The following is a 27,106-nucleotide window of genomic DNA, read 5'->3' on the forward strand; positions in this document are numbered from 1 at the left end:
CTGTTACTTGATCAGTGAGGTCAAGTGGTTTGAGGGCAAAAAGCCACCACAAAAGAAAAAATAAAAAACAACTTCTCAAATCTTTCTTCTTCATTAGACTTACTTGGTTCTTTGTTATGTCATAATGATTAGCTTTCAATAAATCCAAAGGAGTTTTGCACAATTTCAAAGACTTCAGTGATATTCAAAGAACTCTTGCCATCCTATTAACTTGCTGGAGAAAGAGTGGCTACAGCTCTACCTAGATATTCCATTTAGTACAGCCACAGCATCTGGCACAAGGCTCCTGATAATCATCATGTGAGGAAAGTTTAAAACCTGAAAAGGCCATTTATTTCAGGATTTATTTTGCTGCTGTTTTGCTTACAAGCCCTGCCTTAGTAGATCAGACAAGTTTCCAGGCAGCACTCAGAGAGCTGAATCTTTCTATTGGCTTCAGGCACAAGCCAAGTTAAGGGGCCACAGACAGTGCTGGGAACCCCCTGTGAGGGTGAACTATCTGCTAGTCAAAAAGGGGAAAGAGAATCAGCTTTGACACCTTCCTGACCCAACTGTTCACCCTTGTTGTAAAGAAGAAAGGATAGGTCATCTTGAAGGCATTTTTAGTGCTACAGCAATGGAAGGCCAATGCTTATGGTATGCCTAATTCACAACTGATTTAAAGTCACATGCCAGTGGCAAAAACTAGAGCTGTCTAGGAATGTATTTCTACTTCAGGCCAGGAAAGATTACTGGCTGGGAAACCCCTTTGCTTCTACCAAGATTAAGGGTAGAGAACATGATGCTTAGCCCCACATAGCAACATCCCACTCTGCAAAGGAATTAGGAAGGAAGAAAAGTATGTAAAAGATCCTTTGGTCTAACCTGAATGCTGGGCCATACCTTCACTAGGAATGGTTATGTCAACAAGTCCCACGTGAAAAAAGCATTCTGAATATTAATATCCCCTATGGCTTTCAGCAGCCCTCCCAGAAATAACAGGGCTGATTGAATTAGATATCACTGAAATTTTTACAGTGAAAAAAAAATAAATAAAACCTTCTAAACCTTCATCAAGCATCAAAAATAAAAGTGGTACAAATATAGTTTACTAAAAGCTTTTCAAGTTATCTTGAAGTAATAAGAAATAAAATGCAACATAGAACTGATCGCGTTTGTCATTTTGGAACGCACCAAAATGCAAAAACAGCAGTTGTTGTGTTTTTAATAACCGAAGCATCCATATAGTGACTAAATGACTGTAAATATTGTGTTTATGTCTTCACACTTCCTTTCCTCGTAAAGCTCATATGCTTTACACGCTTATATAAACACTGCTCAAATGCAGCCAACTTCAGGCAGGATGGAAAAGTCCTAGCTGAATACAGGCTCGTAGATCACCACTGCAACACCAGCTTGCTGAGAGAAAAAACCTTCCCCAAAAATCCAAATTTTTTGAAGGTATACGCACACTGACACTCACAAATGTCATTCCTCATTTCCACACAATTGAGACAAGTCAGGCCAAGAATCTGAGCAGCATTCACAAGGTCCTCAAAAACCTTTGAAAACCTAGCCCTAGTTTTGCTACAGGAACCACTCCTAACTGTCACTGTAAGTCATATCCAAACCTGTGGAACAGGTCAAACTGGCTCTGTAAATCAGTAATCCATTCTTCTCCTCAGTCTCTGGATCTCTTCCATCTCTTCACACATAACTGTAAATTATTCTGCAGTCCTTACAGAGCTTTAAAACAAAACTACAAGCCTCCTATGTGACAGTGAAAAACATAAATAGGGCACATAGAGCTGAGTTCACTCTGTCACTCTGGCATTCCTTTTTCTTACAAGATCCTTTAACCACTGAGCACAACAGGCTGAAATGATCAGAATGCTGAATTAACATTTAACAAAAAAACACTGAGGAAAAAATGATTCAAACGGAAGATTTTGAAGCAATCTGCAGGTTTGGATTGGAGGTCCCACAGTACCAACAAAATAAATGTGTGAGCAGATGCACAAAGGCCTTGGTGGATGCTGCCATCTCCTGGTACCTTCTACAGTTTACATACTGTTATCCTTGAGCTAACAGTACCTGCATATCATCTCAGTTAAAGGCTGTTTTTATACAGTTATTTTTCATATTGTGTCTAAAGACAGAAGGAAACACACAGAATTCACCTTCTCTATGTTAGCTCTGTAATGAGAGAAGTACATTTTTTCAGCAAAGGTTTGCTTCTTTGCTAACCTAAAAAGTACCACAAAGAAGCCTTTTTTGCTTCCTGAACACGTAAGATCTCTGCCAATACCCCAGTCTCCAAAAACAGTATGAAAAGGCCTAAATTATGGCCTTCACACATTTAATCTCAGCTGCCTTTAAAAACAAACAAATAAATAAATAAAACAACCACTGTTCTATACAGTATCCCATTTTCCACCACAGTCTAAGAATGTGAAAGAATGAAAAGAAAAAAAAAAGTCCTTAAAACTACAGATATTTTTCCAAGGTTCCAAGGGGTTAATCCTGATTTATGACCTCCACTTTAAGAATTCATTTCCTTTTATGTTTTTTTAATCTCAGGTAATGCTGAGGATGTTATTACTCATACAAATATGTAATCTTTCTTAAAATGTCATTAAACACTTTTTGTTTTCACTTCTCATGGCACCAACTTCCACTTCTTTATGTCCAGTACAGAAGGCAGGAAAGCATTATTTTCCATCAATATGAACTTGAACATGCATTTTGCTGTCTTCACCGTGATCCAAACCAAGTGATCATTACAACAGGATTAAATCTATTACAAACAGTTTGGCTCTGTCCATGTGGATAAATGCATATTACAATGATGTATATCATGTGGCAAGCTAGTATTTTTAACGCCAACTGAGGGAGACATAATACAGAAATCCATTTCAAAGAAAGTAAACCAAGATTTATAGCAGTTCTCAATTTAAATTGAAGAGAAACCTGGGCAATTTTGACTGAAAAGCAGAGTGAGACGATATTGGAATAATTTATTCAGGAAAGACAAGAAGAATATGAAGAGCTTTTATGGATCATTAATTCAAGGGTTCTCAGCAAGCAGTTTACATACACCATAGCAAGGTGAAATACAGGGCCTCTGATGCTGGTTTTGATTCTAGCAGTTCCCACTCATCTACCCCAACCACTTGCACTCCCACACCTTTTTTCCAATCTGATTTTCAATACATTCCCTGCTGTGATCCAGTCTGTGCCAGCACAACCTTAGGGACAGCACAACATGTCATGGGACCATAACCAAAAACGTGCAGAAACACAACATTTCTTCAAGCCTACATTGTCAATGAAGTACTCTTATCACTGAACTACGTCTTTGATGGTTCAGATGGCTCTTCCTGTTCAATTTAGAATATTCATATAATTGTCATGACATCTCATGCATATATAACTCAGTACTTCCCAGGTTAGCCAGCTTTAACCATTCTTATCTTCAAAAGAGAATGATCTAAGCATATAGTGCTAAATAGACCCAAAGCTGAAAGTGTGTTTCATGTTGGATTTTACAAAAAGGAGCTTAGAACAAAACTCTGATCAGACTTGATCAAGAACAGTTCTGCACAAAGAAGCAAACAAACCCAAGAAAGCCAAAGGAGTTTTCCAGTTGGACACATATGTGAGATGCACATCAGATGATTGCTACTTTTTGCTCTAAATAAGGAACAGGTTTAGCTCTGTGACTTAGAATCACTGAATCACCAAGTTTGGAAAAGACCTCCAAGATCATCCAGTCCAACCATCCACCTACCACCAATATTTCCTCACTAAACCATGTCCCTTCAATGTTTCTTGAACATCTCCAGGGCCGGTGACTTCCTTGGACAGCCCATTCTGGGGCCTGACCACTCTTTTGGAGAAGAAATTTTTCCTAATGTCTTACCTCAATCTCCCCCAGCACAACTTGAGGCCATTCCCTCTGGTCCAATGCTAGTTATGTGGGAGAAGAGGTTGAATCTCATCATGCCACTACCTCGTTTCAGGGAGCTGTAGAGAGCAATAATGTCTCCCCTGAGCCTCCTCTTCTCCAGATTCAACAATCCCAGTTCCCTTAGCTGCTTCTCATAAAACTTGTGCTCCAGACCCCTCACCAGCGTTGTTGCCCTTCTCTGGACATGCTCCAGAGCCTCGATGTCTTTCTTTTAGTGAGGGGCCCAAAACTGAACATAGTACTCAATGCGTGCCCTCACCAAAGCTGAGTACAGAGGGATGATCACTTCCCTGTTCCTGCTGGCAGTGCTATTTCTGATGCAGACAGGATACCATTACCCTCTTTGGCCATCTGGGCACACTGCTGGCTCACGTTCAGCCAAGGATCGAAACACGTCTGTTTCTTACACATGCTCTTCCAGCCACTCTGCCCCAAGCCTGTAGCGTTGCCTGGACTTGTGACAAAAGTGCAGGATCCAGCATTTGGTCTTGTTGAATTTCATCCCATTGGCCTCAGCCTGTATACATTTCTCTGAATGTCCTTCCTATCCCCAGGCAGATGGACATTTCCTCCCAACTTGGTGTCATCTGCAAACTTACTGAGGGTGCACTCAATCCCCATGTCTAGGTCATCAATAAAGATTTTAAACAGAACAGGACCCAGTATCATCCCCTGGGAAACACCACTCATGAGCATTCACCAGCTGGATTTAACTCCATTCACCACCACTCTCTGGGCCCAGACCTCCAGCCAATTCTTTACCCAGCAAAAAGTGTGCCTGTCCAAACCATGGGCTGCCAGTTCCCCCAGGAGAATGCTGTGGAAGATAGTGTCAAAGGCTTTGCTCAAGTCTAGGTAGACTACGTCAACAGGTGTCAATCATAAAAGGAGATCAGGTTGGTCAAGCAGGACCTGCCTTTCATGAAACAATAATGGCTGGGTCCGATCCCTTGGTTGCTCCACACACGCCATGTGATCTCACTCAAGACAATCTGTTCCATAACCTTCTTTGGCTGACAGGCCTGTAGTTCTCCAGATCCTCCTTACAGCCCCTCTTGTAGATGAGAGTCACGTTGGCAAGACTTCAATCCTCTGAGACATCTCTCGTTGACCAGAAACACTGTTAGATGGTGGAAAGCAGCTTGGCAATCACCTCTGCCAGCTCCCTCAGCACCCTCAGGTGGATCCCATCTGGACCCATGGACTTGTGATAGTCCAAGTGGAGTAGCAGGTCTCTGTTTCCATCTGAACCATGGGGGTTTATTCTGCTCCACTATGACACCCCCTGGTCAGGGGGTGGAGTACCACAAGAATAATTGGTCTGACTTTTACAAACATATGTTAAGAAGGCATTAAGAACCTCAGCCTCTTCCTTGTCCTCAGTGGTCACGTTCCCTGATGCATCCAGTAAAAGATGGATTCTCCTTATTCCTCCTCTTACTGTTAATATACTTGTAAAGAAGTTTTTTTCTCTTTTACCCAAATGGCCAGGTTGAGTTCAAGTTGGGCTTTTGCCTTTCTAGTTTTTCCCTATGCATCCTAACAACTTCTTTGTACTCACCCGATGTTGCCTGTCCCTTCTTCCACAGGAGGTAGATTCTCTTTTTCCTCTGGAGCCCAAGAAAAAGTTCCCTGTTCAACCAGGCCAGTCTTCAACCTCACCAGCTCATCTTACAGCACAGGAGGACAGCCTGCTCCTGTGCCTTTTGGACTTTCTTCCAAGAAGTGTCCAGCTTTCCTGGACTCCTTTACTCTTCAGGACTGAATCCCAAGGGACCCGCACTAACAGGGTCCTGAATAGTTCAAAGTCCACCCATCAGAAGTCCAAGGTAGCAGTTTTGCTGGCCCCTCTTCTGAATTCACCAAGAACTCTATTTTGTGGTCGCTTTGCCCAAGACCCCCACATCTCCCACCAGTCCTTCCCTGTTTGCGAACAGCAGGTCTAGCAGGGCATCTCCCACAGTAGGCTCTCTTACCAGTTGCTTCAGGACTTTATCTTACACTCTAGAAACCTCCTAGACTGCTTCTTCTGCGTTGTATTGTATTTCCAGTATATGTCAGGGAAGTTGAAGTCCCTCATGAGAACAAGGACTGGAGATCATGCAACTTCTGCCAGTTGCTTGTAGAATGCCTCATCCATCTCTTTATCCTGGTTAGGCGGTCTATAACAGATCCCCACCAGGATGTCAACCTTGTTGGCCCTCCCCCTGATCTTTACCCTGATGACTTGACTATCAGCAGGATATGTGCCAAACACCTTGCCAGCTCCATTATCCTACACAAGCTGTTATAAAGCATATTCACACACAAAAGATATAAGTGGCTGTCTCTGAGGCTTCAGTCCTACGGTGGTCAAAGAAGTCCTGGAAATGGCTTAACAATGGAAAATTGCTATAGGAAGGCCAAACATGTCACATGAGTATCTGAGCGGCCCTTGACCTCTGAGCACATAAATGCTTACATTCCGCTGAATTTAAAGCCAAAGCTACTCATGAGAACTTTACTGAATGAGAGTTTTCATCTGAGCAACAATCTATTTTAGTAAATGAACTACAGTACAAGTCAGAAAAAGTATGTTTGGTTCTGCCATTACCTCTGAGCTTACTGCTTCAATCTACTAACTGGCCAGTTCAGCCTGTTCGCTCCCTTGTATAGAAGAGTTTCAGGGCATTTATTATCTTTTACAAAGAATTAGCTAAAACAGCTCAATGTTATAGCAACACACTCCAAACATCAGTACTCTACACAATTTCTTGAAAGGCACAGTAATGTGATCACTTGTTTGCAGCAACAATTCTATAGAATGAAAGAAGGTAAATATTAAGGTTGCCATTTTATCTGCATTATCTTAATTCATTTAGTATAGTATAGTTAATTCAACGTTAAAGACAATTACCTCACCAAGTTCACTCCCTTATCTTGCCAGGGTACCTAATAGCTCCAATCTTAGCCTACTCAACTAAGTAAAACAGAATTATCACAGAATTTTCCTTTCAAATTCTGAACTGTCAATGATTCTGTACATGTTCACAACATTCCACAGGAAATGTACTCTGGTTTATGTGCTGTCTACTGGAATATCTAAAATTAGCATGTGATTTGATGCTTGCACATGTATCTCATGATTATTTTAGCAGTACCCATCTAATTAGAGAAGTTGAACGTGAAATGACATTTATCCTGCATTTTGTTGTGTGCATACATGTACACATGGACACACACGTTTCTGTTTCACATCTTCATACAGCAACTGTATACCAGTTACAGTATAGCTTATCGAGTTCAGAAATCACAGAACTGGGAGCTGTTACGCACATGGAGAACAACATTTTTTTTTTAACAGTCCAGAATATTGAATAGGATAGGTGAGGTGATGAGAATGGCACAACTGTGTGGTCCCAATCTACAGCACTTGAAAGGCTGTTCAAGCAAATAGCAGCTCTTTCACACATGCACAGGGACAGATGTGGGTGTATTCTGCATGTGGTACATGCACTAAAGAAACTTTAAAAGTGCTGGAAAAGTCTTTGTTATTTTGAAACATTCCATTTTCACCTAAGAGTATGGATTCTCTTTAAAAATACAAAACTTCCAAATAAGTTGGGTCATTTTGCTGCAGCCAAGGCTAAAAAAAAGAATCTTCTGTAGAACTTTTTTTTAAAAGACTGCTGACTTTGTGAAGATGAAAATAAAACTCAGCAGCCTGGATCTTAGCTGGTAGCTTAGTGTCTAAATCTCCTGCTTCAGATCTGTCTCAATACTCAACAAAATCAAGTGCTTTTGACATTAACAGCAGAACTCCCACTGCCTCCAAAGAACAAGCAGAGGAGAATTTCTCAGCTGAATACTTGGTTCCACCTTTTAATGATTTCAGTGTTTTTGGAATGGCTGATCCAGTGGCTTCAGATTTCCAAACGTCAGACACAGAAGAGAACTACCACCAGATTCCAGATGTCCCAACCTTACCACAAAACATGAAACACTTCCTTCAGCATAGTCATCTCGTGTCTTAAGTAACGGGCTGACAGCATACCTGCATCTCATGCGTCAGAGCATACCCAAGGGGGATGACAGGGCAGCAATGTGCAATTAGCAAATTCCTACCACCGAGTCTCCTTTTTTAGCAAGGGTCCTTCAGGATGACTCAGCTTCAGCCAGAGTAGTATGGTCTCTGGTATTATTAGGTCTTATGAAACTTCAAAGCATACTGATGAAAATCAGCTTAAGTAATATCATGTGAAAAGGGGATTAAAGGAAAGAGTACAACTGAAACTGAATCGGAATTCAGGTATCAGAGAACCCTTAATTTTTCAAAGGTACCTAAAGATGGGTCACTGTGATTCTTCATAACCTGTAATGTAGGATTTACACATCCCAATTTCTTTCAAGTTTATAAGAATTAGATTTACTCACTTGCATATTTTGTTCACTGAAGAACAGTACTGCCTCAATTTTATTTTTTTAGACTACTTACTGTAGCATTGACACATCTGTAAGTTTATCAATTGAAAATTTCTGAATTGTTTGCAGTATGTGGCGTGAACCTCCTTAGTCCCCAAATCATCCCCTGGACTTAATAAGCTGCAGTGACATCCTTTTGCTACGTAGGTCAGACCCACTTAGTCACAAATAAGGCTGATCAGTTATTTACACCTGGCACGAGACGCCTGAGAGAAGAAGAGAAGGCACAGCATTACTACATCATAGAAAGCTAACTGCAGAGGAGCAAAAGGGAACACTCTGGTGAAGGACACTTCTGGTCATCGTGTGAGATTTCATCTATTCAAAATTCCCCTGCAAAATTCTCAGTGCTAAACATCACCTTTATTTACATAAAGAGAAGTAAAGAAATTATGGTTGTAAAAAGTGATAAATCTTGATTTACAATTGCTCAGACTGTAACATAAATTGTATCATTAGCTAACTACAGAATACGTAAAAGTTTCATGAATTTTGTTTACTTATTTGTACTTATTCCACTCCAGATATCTTTATCATGGCAGTTTAATCAAAATCAAGTCACAGTAATGTCTGATGCTGCTGACAATTCACACTATGAGTAATCTTCCTGTGCTGCAATAGTAAAGATAAGAGTTTGGTAAGCTTTGCCAAACTGATTTGAAGTTAACTTAAAAACATTTGGTTTCTGCTTCCCTGTTCATAGTTCTTTGACGTGGATGTCTGGGTGGTGTGTTGAGCCTGATACGTGAGATGTGTAAAATACAGTTCCCAGGTTTTTATTACAGCATTACCTTTAACATGGCCAACAGTGAGTATTTCACACTTCACAGATACAGTAGCTAATGCGCCTCTCTAATCATAGCATATCATTTCTGTTCAGCCCAAGTCTTTTCCAGCTCTCACTCTCAACATTACAAGTCTTCTTGATGGGGATTTCCCTTCCAGAGGTAGAAGGGTCATAAGCTCAGGTTCTGCATTCAGTGAAGTGTAACTCCTCTTCACCTGGAGGTTTTTCTCCTGAAAAATCTCTAAGCTGTTAAAGTATAGGATAAGGAAGCTCATCTGTCAGTCAGCAAGCTTCAGTGCTGAGAGGGCACAGTGGAGAAAAAAGCTGATTTCATCAATCTAGCTAGTCTGAATAAAGCCTTTCTAGCTTTCTAGCAGAAGTATCTCTTCCTCTCTAAAAAAAAAAAAAACGGAACTGAGTATACTAGTTGCCATTTGAAAATAAGCCAGTATTAAATATACAATAAAGCAAGCTGGCTTCAGACAAGCCATAAATGTTGCTGCAGCATGGAGGCAGCAGTGCAGAGAATATTAGTAAAGGAATGCCAGCCCACTGCCTTTAAAGAGATGATGCTCCTCTCTCTTTCACACAGAAATTTCACCATTATCAGATTTTTAAATTGCACTATGAATTACTACCCTAACCAATGAAAAAATCCAAATTACATTCAGTCTTACATGGAAAATAATGCAATTGCTTATGTTTTGATACTAGTTTTGAAATAATTGGAAATACTTAAAAAGAATGTGGTTGTTTGCTCTTACTCTGAAATCAGCATAGGCTGAGACAGAAGTAAAAAGTGAAAGCAGGACCCTGGGAATATAAAAGACTTGTCTATATACAGAAGTTGCACTGCAGCAAATTTAATTCAATCCAGCTAGAGAAAGACTTCTTTCAGGGGTTCTCAGCGATTAGAACTGGCTCTTGTAAATTTTCACACTTGTGCTTGCAAGAATAAGTCAAAAAGATAATCCTACACAAACTTAACTACATCAGTGGAAAAAACTGTTTTTCATCTCACTGATATAACTTGAACACAGATCGGATCTAATATGGATTTTAAAAGTTCATAATTTCTTGCAACCAGGGAAGAATCCAAGGCTCTCTTATTTCATAAAGTTTGTACCATTTCATCTCCTCTAGTAAAGAGACCCACTTTATTTTTAAGGACAATTATGTGTCCTAAAAGATATTAAGCTGCTCTTTTGTGAAGTCACTGCACTATTTTGCCTTTTCATTAAACACCAAATAATAATCAGACAAAATGTAAGATTTTCTTTTTCTTCCTCCTGGACTTCCTATTCCACTCAAAGGGGTAAATATTTCTTCAAACCCTTTTTTATTCCAATTTTTAGTCAAAAGACAACTGTGCAACCTCAGAAACCTGCTATAATCACAATGAACAAGCATGACATCAAAAGCCATTACACCAACACATGACCAGTTTATCCTTTCCAAGTTTCTAGAGAACATAAAGATGCCTTGGGCCATGAAGAGATCAACACATCAGTATTACAGAAACATTTGCTAAAGCCTGTAAGAAGAAAATGAATGACAATTGCTGAATTAGACCAGTCTCAAGCATCTATTCTAATGTCTGCACATAAACTTCTCTGATCAAGCTCAACTGTTACGTTCAGTTTCACTATAAAAACTTTAATCACTATATGGCTGTCTGAGCCAGAAAAGAATATTTGACTAATCACAGCACAAGAATCAATGGTAAACGAGCAGAAAGGTAAGCAAATCCAAGGATTTAAAATACAAATATGGAAGATTTGTAACATTACTGTTACATATCTACAGAGAGAAAGCCCTGGAGGAAAGAGGGGCCCAATAAAGCTAATCAGTATTTAAGGACCATCTCCTCCAAACCCAGAAGCAGTGTATCCTGAGAAAAAAGCAGGCAAGAATGCCAGGAAGCCTCCATGGATCAACAATGAGCTCCTGGACTTGGTTTAGCTCAAAAGAAATTCTATAGGAAGTGAAAACAGGAACCTGGGAGTACTGAAAAGAAGTTGTCTGAGCAGCCAGGGATCAGGTTAGGAAAGGTAAAATCCAGACAGAATTAAATCTATTCAGAACATCAGTGAGAAGAAGAAGAAATCCTACAGGTATATCAGCAATGTAAAGGTCAGGAAAGATGTGGGCACTCTCTGGAAGGAAACTGAAGACCTGGTCACAAGAGAAAGCTGAGATGCTCAATGACTTCTTTGCCTCAGTCTTCACCAGCAAGGACTCTAGCCACAATGCCCACATTGCAGAAAGTAATGGTGAGAACTTGGAGAAGGTAGATCTGCCTGCTGTAAGTGAAAAGCAGGTTCGAGATGTTCTAAAGAAACTGAAGGTGCACAAATTCATGGGACCCCACAAGATCCATTCATGGGTTATGAGGGAACCAGTGGATGAAGTTGCCAAGTTGCTATCCATCATATTTGAAAGGTCATGGCAGTCTGGTGAAGTTCCCACTGATTGGAAAAGGGGAAACATAACCCCAATTTTCAAAAAGGGAAAATAAGATTCAGGGAACTACAGGCCAAGCGTCTCTGTGCCTGGCAAGATCATGGAGCAGATCCTTCTGAAGGATCTACTAGGCACACAGAAAATAAAGATGAGGTGATTGGCGGTAACCAACATGGCTTCGCCAAGTGCAAGCCTGACAAACATGGTGGCCTTTTATGATGAAGCTACAGCATCAGTGGATAAAGGAAGAGCAACTGACTTCATCTGTCTGGATTTGTGCAAAGCATTTGACACTTTCCTGCATGACATCCTGGTCACCAAATTAGAGAAAAATGGATTTGATGGAAGGACCACTCACTGGATAAGGAATTGGCTGGATGGTCGCTCTCACAGAGTCGCGGTCAACTCCAAGCCATCCATTCTATGATACTATGTTTTCCTTGGCACCACAATAACTAACAGCAGATTCAAAATTCAACAGTACAGTGAAGATTAAGGTTACATGCTGTCTTGAACTCATCTACCAATGTACTGTAGCTCAAAAAATTTACAGCCATACAGTGCAACACAGCACACATTCCATTTTCCACATTCAGACCTGGTGTGGGATCTTTTCACAGATCTACCTACAGTGGTTCTGAATTAGCAGGACACATTTTATAATTGGTTAGGCAGAACACAACCTCACGTTTAATTGACATTCTTACCTCTGCAGCTAAGTAGTTTCCAGTTGCCAAGTGCTTAAATCTAAACAAACTATTCCATTGTCCTGCCCCTCCCCGGCAAGGATCATGATGGACAACCTGTAAGAAGAAGTACAGATTTTTAATTGTGCTTCTCAAAATCATACTTAGATCACTGACGTTTCTTACAATGCATTCCAAATAAAAGCATGTAAACTACACCATAGTTTAACACACAGATATGTTCTGTGTTCACACTAAGCCCACCATAGATAACCACTAGTTACACTTTTTTTTCCACCAGGTGACAGAAAATATGCCTCATATTACTTTCCAAGTGAGGAGCACTTTGTATTAAAAGCACAAAGTTAGATCTAAGGACTTTTGGACATGGGAGTTACATTATTATAATGGCAAGAGCATGAGGCATTCCAGTTTCCAATGTTCCTTAGTTAACGTTAATGTTCTTGCTAATCCCATTCAGCAAAGACAACCTTAATCAGCCTAACATTAAACAGATGTTGATGTGCCCTGCTACAGAAAAATACTCATTCACTTTTGTAAGCTTTGTTGTCTGTCATAATCAATTTCAATATTCTATATTGCACAAAAAGTCAAATTTAAGCACTCACAACTCACAAGCGTCACTCTATTGGCTTTGATAAAATTGTACCATTTGCATCAAGTCTGAATTTGACCTTTCATCATTTCAGTGCAAATACACTTAAAAAACATCCTCTCTTCATATGCTCACAGCAATAAAGCATCTCTTCACTGTTCATCCTACACAAACTGCTTCATAAAATAATCATAGTGATGAGGAGGTATATGATGATATCAAAGGGCTATGAATGATTCATACTGTAGTAAAGTATTTTTACTGCACCCTGGCCTTCAGGTACTAAAACATATATGAAAAGGGAAAAAATACCTCTATCTCCCACAGTGCCTTAGAACTTGTTGCAGAGGTGGCTGACTGACGCAGTGTAGTACGAAGAAAAATATGCTGTTTCTTCTCATATTCGTCACAGGTCAGAAACTTCTCTTGCTCTGCATGAAACAGCCTAACAACATCTCCCTAAAGTAAAATGAAAGCGAAACATTATTAAGTGCAAAGCAAAGTTGCTAGACTCAGTATCCGTTCTAGCTCCAGTAATGTCATCATAGTTGATGCGAAGAAAACGTTTATTAGTTGCCAGGTGCTGGAGCAGGTACTAAATTCAGAATACGTAAGCTCTGTAATGCATCTGGAAGTTGTGTATAAAATGCAATAATTCACTCCTGCATGACATCCATCTCCTTTTGTGAAAATAAAATTTCATCCAGAGCACTGCAATGAATAGTTAATCCAAAGGTGACTTTCTATGCGAGTCATTCCCCAACTCCAGTCTTTTCTTAGGCTATCCTGCTACAACTCAGACTCTCACTTCTGAAGCTTCCTCTCTCTTGGTCCCATACATCCAGGTTCTCTCAAATCCACCCGACTCTACAGTCTCAACTTCTCAATAAATACAACAGAAACTTCTTGCTTTGCCTTGCCCCTCGCCTTGCCCCTCCTTTCCAAATGTATTTACAAGTATCCCTCAATCTCGTTTGCTACCTATAAAACTACTGTTATTTTGCTGTTCTCTGATATAACAGTCTTATCCCTTCTTCTCTTCAACCAAAACCAATGACCCTTCTGTATTTCTTCCAGTACATCATTTTTGCTTCCTTCTGTCTCTCCCCAAAGCTTGATATCTACCACAACACTTAAAAAAAAAAAATAGTCAGTTCATAATGACTGAGTAAGGTATAAGTGAGAACAAATGAAACATGCTTATTTATGAAAATTTTAAATTTACAAATATATTTATATTTATGAAAATACCAGTGACCTGGAGGCACACAAAGCTGAGCAAACCATCAGCTGTCTTACAACAGTTATTGTCATCTTCCATGCTTCACTCCCTTCTCTAGCTTGTTAGACCTCCTTTGGTACTTTGGCCTAAACTGAAACATCATAGCAATTTTGTATAAAGCACTCTCCAGTCTAGGCTTCATCTTTTCTCCAGGATCCTCTTTGTCTGTAGTAGCGGGAAGAGGCTGGAAACTAGTGCAATCAAGACAATTTCAGTTAGTAAGATAACAACACCGAAAAATTACAGTAGCTGGTGTAGGACAGCAGGGAGGGACCCCCGATGAGTCCATAAAGTCCTATTTTTTTTCTTTTTTTCCACCATTTAATATTTCTCTTAATATCCCTTTTCATTTAATATTATTGTCAAATAAGCCACGACTATTCAAACTGAAAATATAAATGTGTATATGTATACACATATCATACTTACTCCTTTCAGTACATCATCTCGGTAACTACTGAATTTCATGAACAAAGTTATCTTCCAGCTTGTGTTACAGTTGACAGCATTTACCTTGGGGGAAAAAAAAAACATAATGGGAGTCTTAAAGGTTGTTTGTTTGTTTGTTTGTTTTCATGAAACATTCTATTCATCTATACACACCACATTTAGGGTAGCACATTAGTTCCAGGTATGTGAGTAACATGTGTCCTGATGTTATTTAGAGTTCAGAATGATTGTGATGTTGGATAAGACTCAGTGGGTATTCTGTCTGCTTACAGCCAACAAAAGACCTAAATATCTTATGAAAGAGGACTTACTCTTACATCAATGAGGGTTTCAGAAACTCATGCAAGGTTCATGAAGCTTTCAGTGTCAGGAAGAATTGTGCCAAGAATAAACACGTTTCATCTTGGTTTTCTGAGGCCAAGCTGGAACCAGTGTTTAATACTGGTATCTAGCTTATGGCGCTCTGGCAACCAGTAAATAACACAATATAATACATCTCAGACTGACAATTACCACTCCTCTGTTGAGCTCACCTCTTTGCAGCCAGGGTTATCTAGAAGTTCAATGTTGCTAGCATGCAGTGGCTGCCCTGCATTGACTGGCATCAGTACAACTTTATCTCCAACAACAACCTGGAAGTCAGAAAGAAAATGTAATTTAGACTTATGTAATTACCCAATAAAATGAAGTGATGTTGTATTTTTCAAAAATGACTCAAATGCATGCTCTAGAAATAGCACTTGGTGAATTTACTTGCACACAATTCACACACCAATAGAATATTTTTTTGGCCAGTTCTGTTCTCATGTGCCTCTGCAATTGCTCGGGTTCAGGACATGACACTAATAAGTCCTCGCATTCTCACTAAGCATGTTACACAGTTTAGCAGAAACTCAAGTCCATGAAATAAAAGACATGAACCTATGAATTTCAGGAGCAGATCAGAAAACCTACAACTTACATTAGGTACTCTTTATCCCATATTTACTGCCAGTCACAAGGCAGAGAAAGCTTAGAAAATAATCTGTAATCAGACAGCAGAATTGTTTTCCCTCTATTGCTGTAAGACAGCCTATTCCATCAATGTCTTTCATTTCAGAGAAGCCTTAAAAATTTGTATGTGACAAGACTTTTTAGCCCAGTGACTCCTCACTCTATATGCCATCTTCTGGCAAACAGGTTCACGAGTTCTTTGGTTCAGACTGTATGACTGCAACCTGGAAGGAACATAAACAACTGCAAATTGAGACAAGTGAACTCACTCCATCCCCTTTCCTGTTACTCCCTAAATGACATTTGATGCTCAGCACAGCCACCGGGTACATCAGCTAAGCAACAAATTCCTAGCTGACTCCTTGCAAGCAAAGTCCCATGCCCTTGGAATTCTTTAATTACATAGACAGGGAGCAACAATATACGAAATTGGCTCTGACCTAAGAAGTGCTTGAAAAATGCATATGGAGAATTCAGTTCATACCTGAGAAGGGCAAAAAATCAATACACAGGTTGACTAGCATTGGTGTTCTGGTTTGTTCATGTTGTTCCCAGCAATTTTAAGCGCACACACACAAAGACAAGAAGTGGCTAAAGGTGATTTTGATATATGAAAAGCTGTAAAAGCCATGCTTTTTAGGAATACAAACAAAAATATGTTCTGCATTGATCAGCACATTTCCTACAAGAAGCCTGATTCAGCCCTGTATAACTTCAGTGCAGATTAATTTGGCCCACTTACTGCAGGGGTGAAAAAGAAGGTTGCTTGTTTTTTTTTATCAACACAGCTAAAATAAAGAGTAGCAAAAGACAGCGTCATCATGCTCAGACTACAGGTAACAATCCTGTTTGACCCAAGTAATAAGAAAAAGTCCATTGACAGAACCAAATAATGGTGACAAGGTGCCTTTACAGTACCTTATTTACACAATACATTCCTGCATGCCATGCTTCACACAGTCATTACTTACAGACCCTTTTAAGAAGTTAAGACCAGACAATTCATTAATCAAAAAACCATCAGGCTTGCAACCTGCAAAGTGGAATGAGGGCTTCAAAATTATTGAAAGTACACCTGGACTATAACAACAGTGAGAGAACACATCATTGAGCATCCCATTCAAAAAAAAATTTAAAAGGCATCAGGAAGAATGTATCTTAGAATGCACTCTGTGATTTTCATGGAGGCAACCAGAGCAAAAAGAAATACACAGCTACTCTGCTCTAGACACACACCTGAGAAGGAACCATAACGTGGGGTCATGGTTTCCATCTCAGTCTTCTAACTCTGCTTCAAGTCAATATCAGTAATTGCCCTTGGTTTTGGCCAGCTACATCAGTTGCCACAGAAGCAATGAGATAACCTATGTTCTTCTATCCCCTTTTTCTCCTTGCTCCACAAAAGGCTGGGAAGGAAGGTACAGAGGTAATTTAGTGTTTGCTCCCTACACATTCTCCACTAGTGATACAGAACACAAAAGCAAAGATAGAATCCTGTTTTCGTAAATACAGCGGCTTTTGGCAAGCTGCAATTCTGCTCTTTTGAATTCCTCCTATTCCCTGCCCATGCCCACATCTCCCACCCAGTTCATTTCTGGCTCCAAATAATGCTCCTGCATGCCCAAAGCAATGGAGGCAGTACATGTTCATGTGCACACATGTCCATAGGCCCATAATTCTTTCCGTAGAATTGTTCAATACAGAGATTACAGAATAGAAAGCAACGTATTCCCTAGTTTTTCCTCTGCAAACTTAGAATTAACAGCAGTCTTCTTTTCCCTAGGTATGTATGAGCACAGCCAGCCACAGTGTGCTGCAAATCAGTTGTCAGCAAATAGTTTGACAGATCATAGAAACTCTTTCCTCACACATCTAAATGAAATCCTTAAATCTGCATATGATACATATGATTTTGAGGATCTAATTCCCAGTTCCTTTGACAAAACTCTTATTCCTTCTGGCCTAGATAATGAGCTTCCAGAGAATGATGACATTCATACTGAAGCCAATGAGAATTCAGCTTTTAAATGTAAAATAAACCTACAAGGTCCTTGAGTCTCGGATGCAGCAGAATTCTAAATTTATGCAACCCTGTTTGTCTGTGACTAGGGAAGAGCCATAATCAAAATCCACCGCATAGACTTGTAGGTGGGGGATCAGTGTTGACATCTCCTAGAGCAATTACTTAATTGCATATAAACTCAATAAGCCCACATAACAGCTACAACTACACTGCAACCAAGAATTAAGAGAAAATACTGTAGTACAGGTATGATGTATCTGAAAGACTGCCTGTCACAATAAGCTATATTAGCTGTGAAGAACTCCAAAGCAACAGAGATTTCAATTTGGACTAATTGTCCAAATAGGTTACCAGGCACACTGAAGGCTCTGCTGCTCCACTTTCATCTTATACTTCACAGACAGTGAGGATGTGGCTCTGGGTAGACTGGTCTAGTGGTTGGCAACCCTGTCTGTGGCAGGGGGGTTGAAACGAGATGATCATTATAGTCCTTTCCAACCCAGGATATTCTATGACTCTATGAATCTATGATTTTGTAGTACTTTTGGTGTTTGGAACAAGGTGATCTTTAACATTCCTTCCAACCTAAGCCATTCTAACTTTCCCATAGCTGGGTGGCCATTCCCCAAGTTCAAAACCACCGTCCTCAGCATCCACCATTATCAAGTTTTTAAGCAACTAAAAATGGCAGACAACTAAAAATGCAATCCATGCAGAGCTTATCCTGCTATCAGTACTAATCTTGCTTTTCAGTATAACTGGAGCCAGCCCTGGCATTAATCAGTCAAATCTGTTACGGAAGGAGAGCTGAGATGCAAAAAATATTGCCGAGTTATGCCAATTACTGTAAAATTTTGGCAATATTTTTTCATTACTTACATAATGAATCAATTGCTTCGGAAGCTACACTAAACCCTCTTCAGAAAAATTATTTTTAAAATACTTCACAAAGCTAAATAACCACAATGACTTATCAGAAAACTTACACACATGACTTCCTATATCATAACTTCCCCCTTAAAAATGACCTTCTTTTCTTTTAGGGTATATTTGGACCTCTTCTGCCCCCGTTATCTCACACAGTAGCAGTCACTCAAGCAGTAAGTCAATATTTGCTTATACCATTTTAGAAACAGATTCTGTACAGACCTTCTAAAGTATGTTTTCTTAGGGAATTTCCTTTTTATAGCACAGAAGCTGAAAATGGAGAAAAAAACACACACACAAAACAAAAAAAAAAAAGCATAAGAAGTTTCTAAACAGAATAAGGACCTGATACATCAACCTAACTTCATGCACTAAGAGGTCAGAATGAGAAAACTATAAAACAAATAATCTACATATTTTAAAAGATAACCTAGTGGAGGGATAAAGTGGTCCCAGCTTATGTGGTATCAGGTGCTCTGTGAGCAACTGAGAGAGAAGGAGTTGCTGGAAGGGTGAAGCCTCTTTCACCTTGCAGCAAGCAAATAAAGGATTTCCCACATCACTTGCTATTCCTGTCCCTCTTAATAGCAGCTGCTTGGTTTCTGTGTCTGATGAAAAGGTAGAAACATTACAGACCATTTTTAAGAAAGCTACCAAAGGACTGGTGTTTAGCATTGGAATTTTGCAAAGAAAATTATCAACATCTATTCATGCCTAGAAGGAGGAAAACCCTGGGTCTTGGGACTTCCCTCTGTAAAATATAATGGAGAGCTCACCACTAAGAAAGAGAACAATTTCTAGTGACAGAAAACGAGCAGCAGGCAGGTCCAAAAAAGACCATTAATGTATTAGAAAACCTGATAATTTCCCACACTGCGTTTTTAGTACAGACTCTGACAAATACCCACAGGAAACAGCAGGAAGGAGATCTGTAGAGATCCATCTGTGAAATGTGCTGCCACAGTGATCACTGTAGTGATATACTCAGTTTTCAGAAAAGCAAAATTGCTTCAAATCTTCACATTTCTCCACAACTGTGTCAAATCACATCAAAAACTCTACAACAATCAGGATGACTTTAAAGGCTTAAGAGCATTCTGTTGTAAATGTGACGGCTCACAACTGCTTTACAGATCACGCTATGGGTACCCTGGGTTTTCACTTTGGAAAGCATTTCACACGCTTATTTCCCAGACGTGAGAAATTAAGATTAATAAATTAATGCTGAATTAATGTTATTCTAAGAAATTAAGCCAAAAAACTTAAAACAATAAGTCACTTTTTTCTTTTTTAGAATGAAAGGAATATCAGCTTAAGGTTTGATCCACAGCGCTTCTTTTGCTTGCTCCTTTTCTCTTGAATATATCACAGAGAAAGACTATGACTTCATTGGCTTCTGATCATGAGTTGAGAATACAAGCCTTCCCTTCCCCACAACAGGAACTCTTGCCAAAAGGAACTGCAAGCAACCATCCTCATCCAGGATAGCACCCAGGATAACTACCTGGATAACTACAAAGTTAATGAGAGAAAATACACGAGAAAAGAAGCACTCCTGTCTGTGAAAAAAGCCTGTAAAAGCTCTTTCACAAGGGAGAGCTGGCAAACATTCCCAGCCAGGTCCATAAAATAGAACCAAACAAGTCTATTATGTGGCCTTCTCAGAGGTGGATCTGAATTTTCCACAGAGGGCACTTAGGCCATAGCTGACCGAATGAAGAACAGAGTTCTGGCCTCCTGGTACAGATCTCAGGTCTACAGCAAAGAGCACTCCTATGTATTCTTCCTCTTACCAATATGCAGTATCCCACTAATATTTACCCAGAAAATATCCATCAGACCATCAAACCCAATATCAGTCACAGAAGCCACTCTTGTGTTGAGAGAGGATATGTACATGCATATTTTCAAGAGTCATCCTCTGCTGACTTTTTCACAAAATTTTGTCTAGAATTTGAGTTTAAATAGACTCTAAGGGCTCTTAGAAAAAAAAAAAAAATGAAAGAAAAAAAAAACACCTTCTCACATAAACCAGCATATAATAGATTGTCTATACAAAATGTTCCAATGCAGCTAAGCAGAGGCTTGGATGAATGCAGCAACATTTCAGATTCCTGACCATATAATTTGATGCTAACAGTTGAAAGCACCATTTTAATTTTTTATTTTTCTGAACACTTCATGCCAGTAGCAAGGAAATCATGTATCTTTTGGGAATATTCTGCCTTCTCCCTCTTACACATTCAGTATTTCCACGTACATTGTCACCTTCGCTCCTTAGTTTCCAGAATGGCTGTATATAAAACCAGGATCCTTCATTCCCTGCAGCATCCAAAGACACTCGCATAGCATTCTTCTCTAGCAGAGCTGGTAATCTCTTATTGACTGTGAGGTACTTATTACTTTTTATGTGCAGTAGCTGTAAACAAATAACAAGTATAAAAATTAGTATAGATTTTGCATTTTCTTGCTCAAAGATAAGGCATTGGATTTCACACTGCAATGATTTTTCGTAACATACAGAAGCAAAGACAAAATAAAACTATAAGAGAGTTACCAAAGTAAGTATACTGCAGGTTAGGAAAACAAATGCTATATATCAAATTGAGATAATTACATCCATCACCATCGTTTTTACAGCACATATTACACAGACAGGGCAAGGGTCAATAATAGTGTTATCTTCAGGAACTTCATCCATTAAGGGAAGTTGTACTGCACTTCAGAACATAACTTCTGTCTCATAAATATGTCATAATGTACAAATGACTTCAGTGATTTAAACAGAACTGCAAAGCACCTCTAAAGTATGATTTTGAAATGAATCTTGAACATATAACATCTGTATTGACATTCGGATTCCAGACTGCAACAACAAAAGATGTATATAATGGTACATTATTTAAACAGATATAAAGTACTTCTGGTCTTTAAATGAGATAGAAAAGCACGTTATTGTAAACTTTATCAAGTTCTGTTTACCTGACCATTGACGACAACCCATATTACAATGCTTAGTTTCATTTTCACCATAACCTTGAAATGAAACAACTCTTTCAGCTCTGAGAGAAGGTGGATGTATTTTAATAAGTTTACCTGTATGACATTACTGTATTTTACTATTTCGCCCAATAGCTTTCTGTTCTCGCTTTCATTCTGCTTTTGTTCCAGTTCTGCTGCATGCTGCAAAAGAATGATTGTTTGTTTAAATTTTTGAATTTAATATCTGGATTCGGCTTCCAGAACAGATATTGCAACAAAGAATTGGTGCCACATTAAAATTGCTTCCATTTCTGCATTGAAAAAATTAGCATGTCTTTTCCTGCAGTATGATTTTCTGAACAATAATCATCTGAAATAATTCAGATTTTTATTACCTAGAATAGAAACGCATTCACAATTCATGGATCACACCTGAAATTAATGCTAACACAGCCTAGCACACTATTTTAAAATTTTTCAAACAAGGAAGATAACTCCATGTGCTTTATTTCATCCCAGAGGAGAAAAAAGAAGGGCCTATGGCTACTTTCTTCTGGTCACCATTCTTTTTGCTCATCTCTTAATTACATACATTACTTTATGTATAATAAAACAACACTACTTGGTCACATACTGGAAGACTAAGGGTCAAACACAGCCACAGAACAAATTCCAGCTTCTTGCTCTAATTGCTACACAGCAAGCTCTAGCCACATATCTTGTGTCCTCACTGCTGTTTTTAACAGGAAGCACTGACAGCCTTTCTACTGGACATTAAACTGTAGCCACGGTGTTTGACAACACTGCATTTCACTTAATCTTATGCATCCAATTAAAACATCAGGCCAGGTCTTTTTCAGGGACATTCAATTTCTCCAAATTGCAACTCTGAGGAAATTCTAGATTAAAGCATGCAAAGCACCTCTTTGTCCATCTCTCTGCACAGCTCCTGGAAAGGAGTTCCAAAATAGTCAACATTTTAAATCAAGGTTCACTCTTGATTCTATTAACTTTGTACTTGTACTTTATAAGCAAGTACTGCTTTCAGAAGTTTGATAGCAGGAAGGCGTAACCACAGCCTAAAGCAAGATGAAAAATGGGGTGAGGGCAATAAATGCCAGTCAGGAAATAGAAGAGCTAAGAAATTAGCATATAGGGTTGGGTCAAATTGCGCAGAGAGGTTGTGGATGCTCCCTCTCTGGAAGTGTTCAAGGCCAAGCTGGAAAGAGCTTTGAGCAAACTGGTCTACAGGGAGGTATCCCAGGGGGGTTGGAACTAAATGATCTTAAAGGTCCCTTCCAACCCAAACCATTCTATAATTCTAAGGTTGCTATAGTGGCATAATACCTATCATGATGGTTCACAAGGGATTTGTTATTGTTCTTTTTCTTTTCATTGTTACACTACAGCCTGCAGATTGAGATAAGATTGCAAATATAGATGCCTCTTACTTGAAGTTTCTTCAGCAGTGCTGCTTCTGTATGGTTTCCTTGTTTGGCTTGTTTGGCTTTCCAGTACTGCTTCTGGGCTGAATATCGGTTCATAGGACACACCTTGAAAAGGCAGTCTGTAGAAGAATGAAAGAAATACTCACAAGTTATGTTGAAAGACATTTCCTTCATTTGTAACTGCGCTTTGGATAATTTTCTTTTACAGAAATGGCCTGGATATGACAATGTTCAAGCACAGTCTGAGAACAGTTTGATGGTAATGTTACCATAAACAGTGTGGCAGAATATCTGAGTCAACGACTCCCATTCTGAGAAACCTCTCTGTAACTTCTGTGTGGCTGGGATCTTGCCATATGCTGGACACCCTCCTGCTCTGTTAGTAACTCTGCTGCAGCACAACTTCACAGATTTATTGTCTGAAGGCATGTGGCTTTCGAAACCTTGAAAAAGCTGTCTCGCTTCCTGTATGTCATACATCTTGCTACTCTGCTCCTTCTGGCATAGCTAACACGATGGATTACACTAACATCCAGCCACAAGTTATCACATAGGCTAACACAGCATACAGTTCTGCGTGTGCCTTCTCTAAGTTTGATTTAAAAAAAAACTAGCAGCAAAAACAGTGTCACAGAAAGTAAACTCCACCTTCACCTCCCCAGCAGGCAGCTGACCATAGCTGAGCGTCAGCAGCTCCTGGCTGCCTCACCGAAGCAGTGTCCCTTGCAAGGCTTTGACTGCTCTTCAACAAACAGCCTTGCTGCAGCCCTGCTATCACATATGAGAGTAGATGTTTTCACTGCCAGTGCAGGGCATGGGCCTGCAGATCCTCTTCTGCCAGCCTGCTCCCTGGATGCCTCTGCTGTGTGGGCCGTCACCATGCTCCTCTATACTCACTGCAGGCACTTTTTTGCTTCATTTCCTGTCACAATTCTCATATTCAATGACAAAATAAGTAAGATGGCTGAAGAACACATCCCCATGCTAGCAGCCAGTGCAACACAATAATAAGAATGCACTGTCACAAACAATAATGCAGTCCCACAGCTTTTGGGTCAATGAGGTCCTAACACAGCCTACAGTCTTTAATGATGTTCTCCATCACACTACCAAACAAAACAGAATGTATATAATTTAAAAAAAAATGGGGGCACAGGGACCCCATGGATGCTGGCCCTTGATCCTGGCCTGGCTGTTGCCATGGTAGGCCCATCCCTCCTCTCATGCATGGCCTCCATTTACAGGCCCTGCAGCTCCATCTGAGCTCATGAGAAGATAGCTGGGGCTGAGGCAGTATGGACAGAAGTAATTGCTGTCCCCACATACTCTGCCATCCAAGAGACTGGGCAAAAAGAGAGCCAAGGAGTGCTTCTTAAAGTGTCTATTCAACTGTTATTTGGCAACAAGCTGTATCTCATGAAATTCGCTAACTCGGGACTCTCAGGATACTGGGGTTCATGACAGCCCTATAGTTTGGAAATTGAGGCTTGAGAAGCTCCAGCTGAAATTATTAATCCAAATCTGACTTCTTTTAAAGTGATAAAAGATACATAGCCTTGCATGGCCCTGATCAGCTTCTGCTCTAAAAACTAGACTTGAAATACATTATCCTTAGCAAATATTGTTAATTTTCATTTCATTCCAGAGGAAAGGAGGGAAAACTATTAAATAGCAATCAGGATCTCATGATGAGACCAACAAGAACATACAGGTTTGGACATGCATGATAATGTGAAACTCTTCACTGACACAAATTGTGATTTACAGATGTCAAAGATGCTAAATTATCAGCCCTCCGCATTTAACTGTCACAGACTGTCAAGCACTCTCTGAAGACTAACCCACTAGCTAGGGCCAGGTCACAGGGGAAACACTGGATGAATGTGTAAGGAAATCTTGTGTTAAGACTGGCCAAGTCTTTCCTAAGTACAAAGAATGAACTCCCATTACTTAACAAAATAAAACAGGCAGCATTCACAGGTATAATCAGGCTCAGTTAAGCATAGCTATCTAACACTGTGCCAAAAAGATTAGTAAGACTGTGCATCTGCATCCCCCAGAGCTGTTTGTTATAGCACTGGCTCTCAAGCCACAAACTAAGCTGCAATGTTTTCAGTTCTTCAAAATTGCCATTTGGCCTCTCACATATTGGCCAAAACATCAGGTATTGCACGTTGTAACACTACAACTTCAAATGCATTGCCTCCTCCCTCCATAGCAATAATGGGTCTTCCTCCAATATTCGTAGGAGGGAAACCTGTCCACAGAAAGGCCATCAGCAGCCAAACTTTTCTCGACACTTACCCACAGCTCCAACTGATCTGCTCCCTAATCATAGCCCTGAGCTGCTTGCTTTTCCTAGGAGAAAGTTTCCAAGGCAAATCCTGCCACTTTGCAGAGATGTTTGCTTTCATTTCAGTGGGGAACATTTACAATGAGAGCTATACTATCCAGCCTGGAGTATGACATAACTCTCTGGATAACTTTCACAATACTATGATCAGACACAAAGAAAAAAAAAAACTACAAAAAAATTCCATATTATTAAATCTTACTGTACTTTGAAGGAGATTTTAGTTCGAATATAGGAATTTCAGCTCACAGGACAAAAAGTTACCTAGTATTTTCTGTTAATCTATAATTAACGTGTCATCTCAGAACATGTGAAATGCACACTTGTCTCAAGTAACAATACCTGCTTTTTATAGGTATAGGTTTTATATTTTTATAAATTTTATTTATTTATTTTTATTTTTATATAGGTTTTATATTTTTTCATTGCTGGTACTCCCCACACATCCTGCAACTTTAGTAAACAAACAGCAGCTTCCCATCTTCACAGCCCAGTGCTACCCCACTGCATTGCACAGAAATGCAAGATGGTACATGAACATACCATCATTATTGCAGCTATATGCCTCCCAAAGACAGTTTATTTTTCCCAGTGATACTTCTTAAAGATATGAAAACACAAAACAGGTGCTACAGAGCTAATCTGCCTCAGCCACACAGCTAAATCTGCAGCCATTGCTGCTCAACGTAGCTGTCCAGAGATCCAACCTACTGCTTAGAAGTTGAACTTCCAATAACTTTGTTACAATCTGTATTATAGGAATTACATTTTCCTCAATTCAGAAACAAAAAAAACTGATTCTCTTTGTTCCAAGACAAGCTTTTGCCTTTTTTTTTCCTTCCTCTCTTTAAGACTCCAGATACATTAAAACCAGTTCATCTGGTTTTATTTTTTCCTGATCTTTTGTAGTTACTTTTACAAGAGTGATAGTAGAATGCTGTATTCAAGCTTTGTGGTCCTAGACAACAGGGAAAAAACAAGAAGTGCAACAATTCCCGCCCTCAAGAAGCTATAGTTTAAATGAACAGGAAAAAAGAAAAACTGAGACAGAAAAGATTACAAAGCAACTTTCCAGTGCATACAGTAGATCCAAAGCTTTGCCCTCCTGGAAGTCAGTCCAGTAACCCATTCACAAAACAGACAGACCTCTGACATCTTCATGTGCCCACGTGTCTAAGCCTGCAAAAATGCACAAACTCTCTTTCCATATTACTGTTTTGAATAAGGCAATAGTGGGTAGAACAAACACATAACGCATACAGCACACCCTCTGACCAAAAAGCAACTACACTCAGGAAGTCTGCAAAGGAAAATAACTCTTATTGTGTCTCTTAAATATTTATTGATATTGTGCAAAGATGTCTTAGAACAAAATTTGTCATTGTTTTTTTCTTCCTCCCTCCTTTTTTTTTTTTTTTTTTTTTTCCTTTTAAGTGCCAGAAATCCTGCTTTTATCCATCATGGATGACCTCAGTGATTTGGAGAACTAGAGAAATTAACTTATACCTTTAGCACATTAATTTCACTTAGGACATTTCAGTATTAGGACAAGAAGCACCTGGCTTCATCAGTCCCTTAAATTTAACCACAAAACAGTAAATGTTTCTTTTTTTCAGCATACATCAGGAAACACGTGTGGGACTAATTCTGCCCTCTTTTACAGTGATGCAAATCAAGATGCACACA

The 27,106-nt window shown here is 39.5% G+C and overlaps 1 protein-coding gene across 5 annotated transcripts in view; it reads right to left on the bottom strand.

The window, feature by feature from the left end:
• ITPR2 (inositol 1,4,5-trisphosphate receptor type 2) overlaps positions 1-27,106 on the bottom strand; it is a 263,254-nt gene that overhangs the window by 201,579 nt on the left and 34,569 nt on the right. For all 5 annotated transcript variants that reach the window (XM_090146695.1, XM_031597173.2, XM_090146688.1 and 2 more), the window contains exons 3-9: positions 23,071-23,186; positions 21,734-21,820; positions 20,898-21,056; positions 15,228-15,326; positions 14,674-14,757; positions 13,275-13,421; positions 12,368-12,463 (exon numbers count right to left, since the gene is read on the bottom strand). In XM_090146695.1, the coding sequence (XP_090002821.1) occupies positions 12,368-12,463; positions 13,275-13,421; positions 14,674-14,757; positions 15,228-15,326; positions 20,898-21,056; positions 21,734-21,820; positions 23,071-23,186 (788 nt within the window). The remainder of the gene's footprint in view (positions 1-12,367; positions 12,464-13,274; positions 13,422-14,673; positions 14,758-15,227; positions 15,327-20,897; positions 21,057-21,733; positions 21,821-23,070; positions 23,187-27,106) is intronic.

This window comes from Phasianus colchicus, chromosome 1 (assembly GCF_987193195.1).
Source record: "Phasianus colchicus chromosome 1, bPhaCol1.hap1.1, whole genome shotgun sequence".
Taxonomy (NCBI): domain Eukaryota; kingdom Metazoa; phylum Chordata; class Aves; order Galliformes; family Phasianidae; genus Phasianus; species Phasianus colchicus.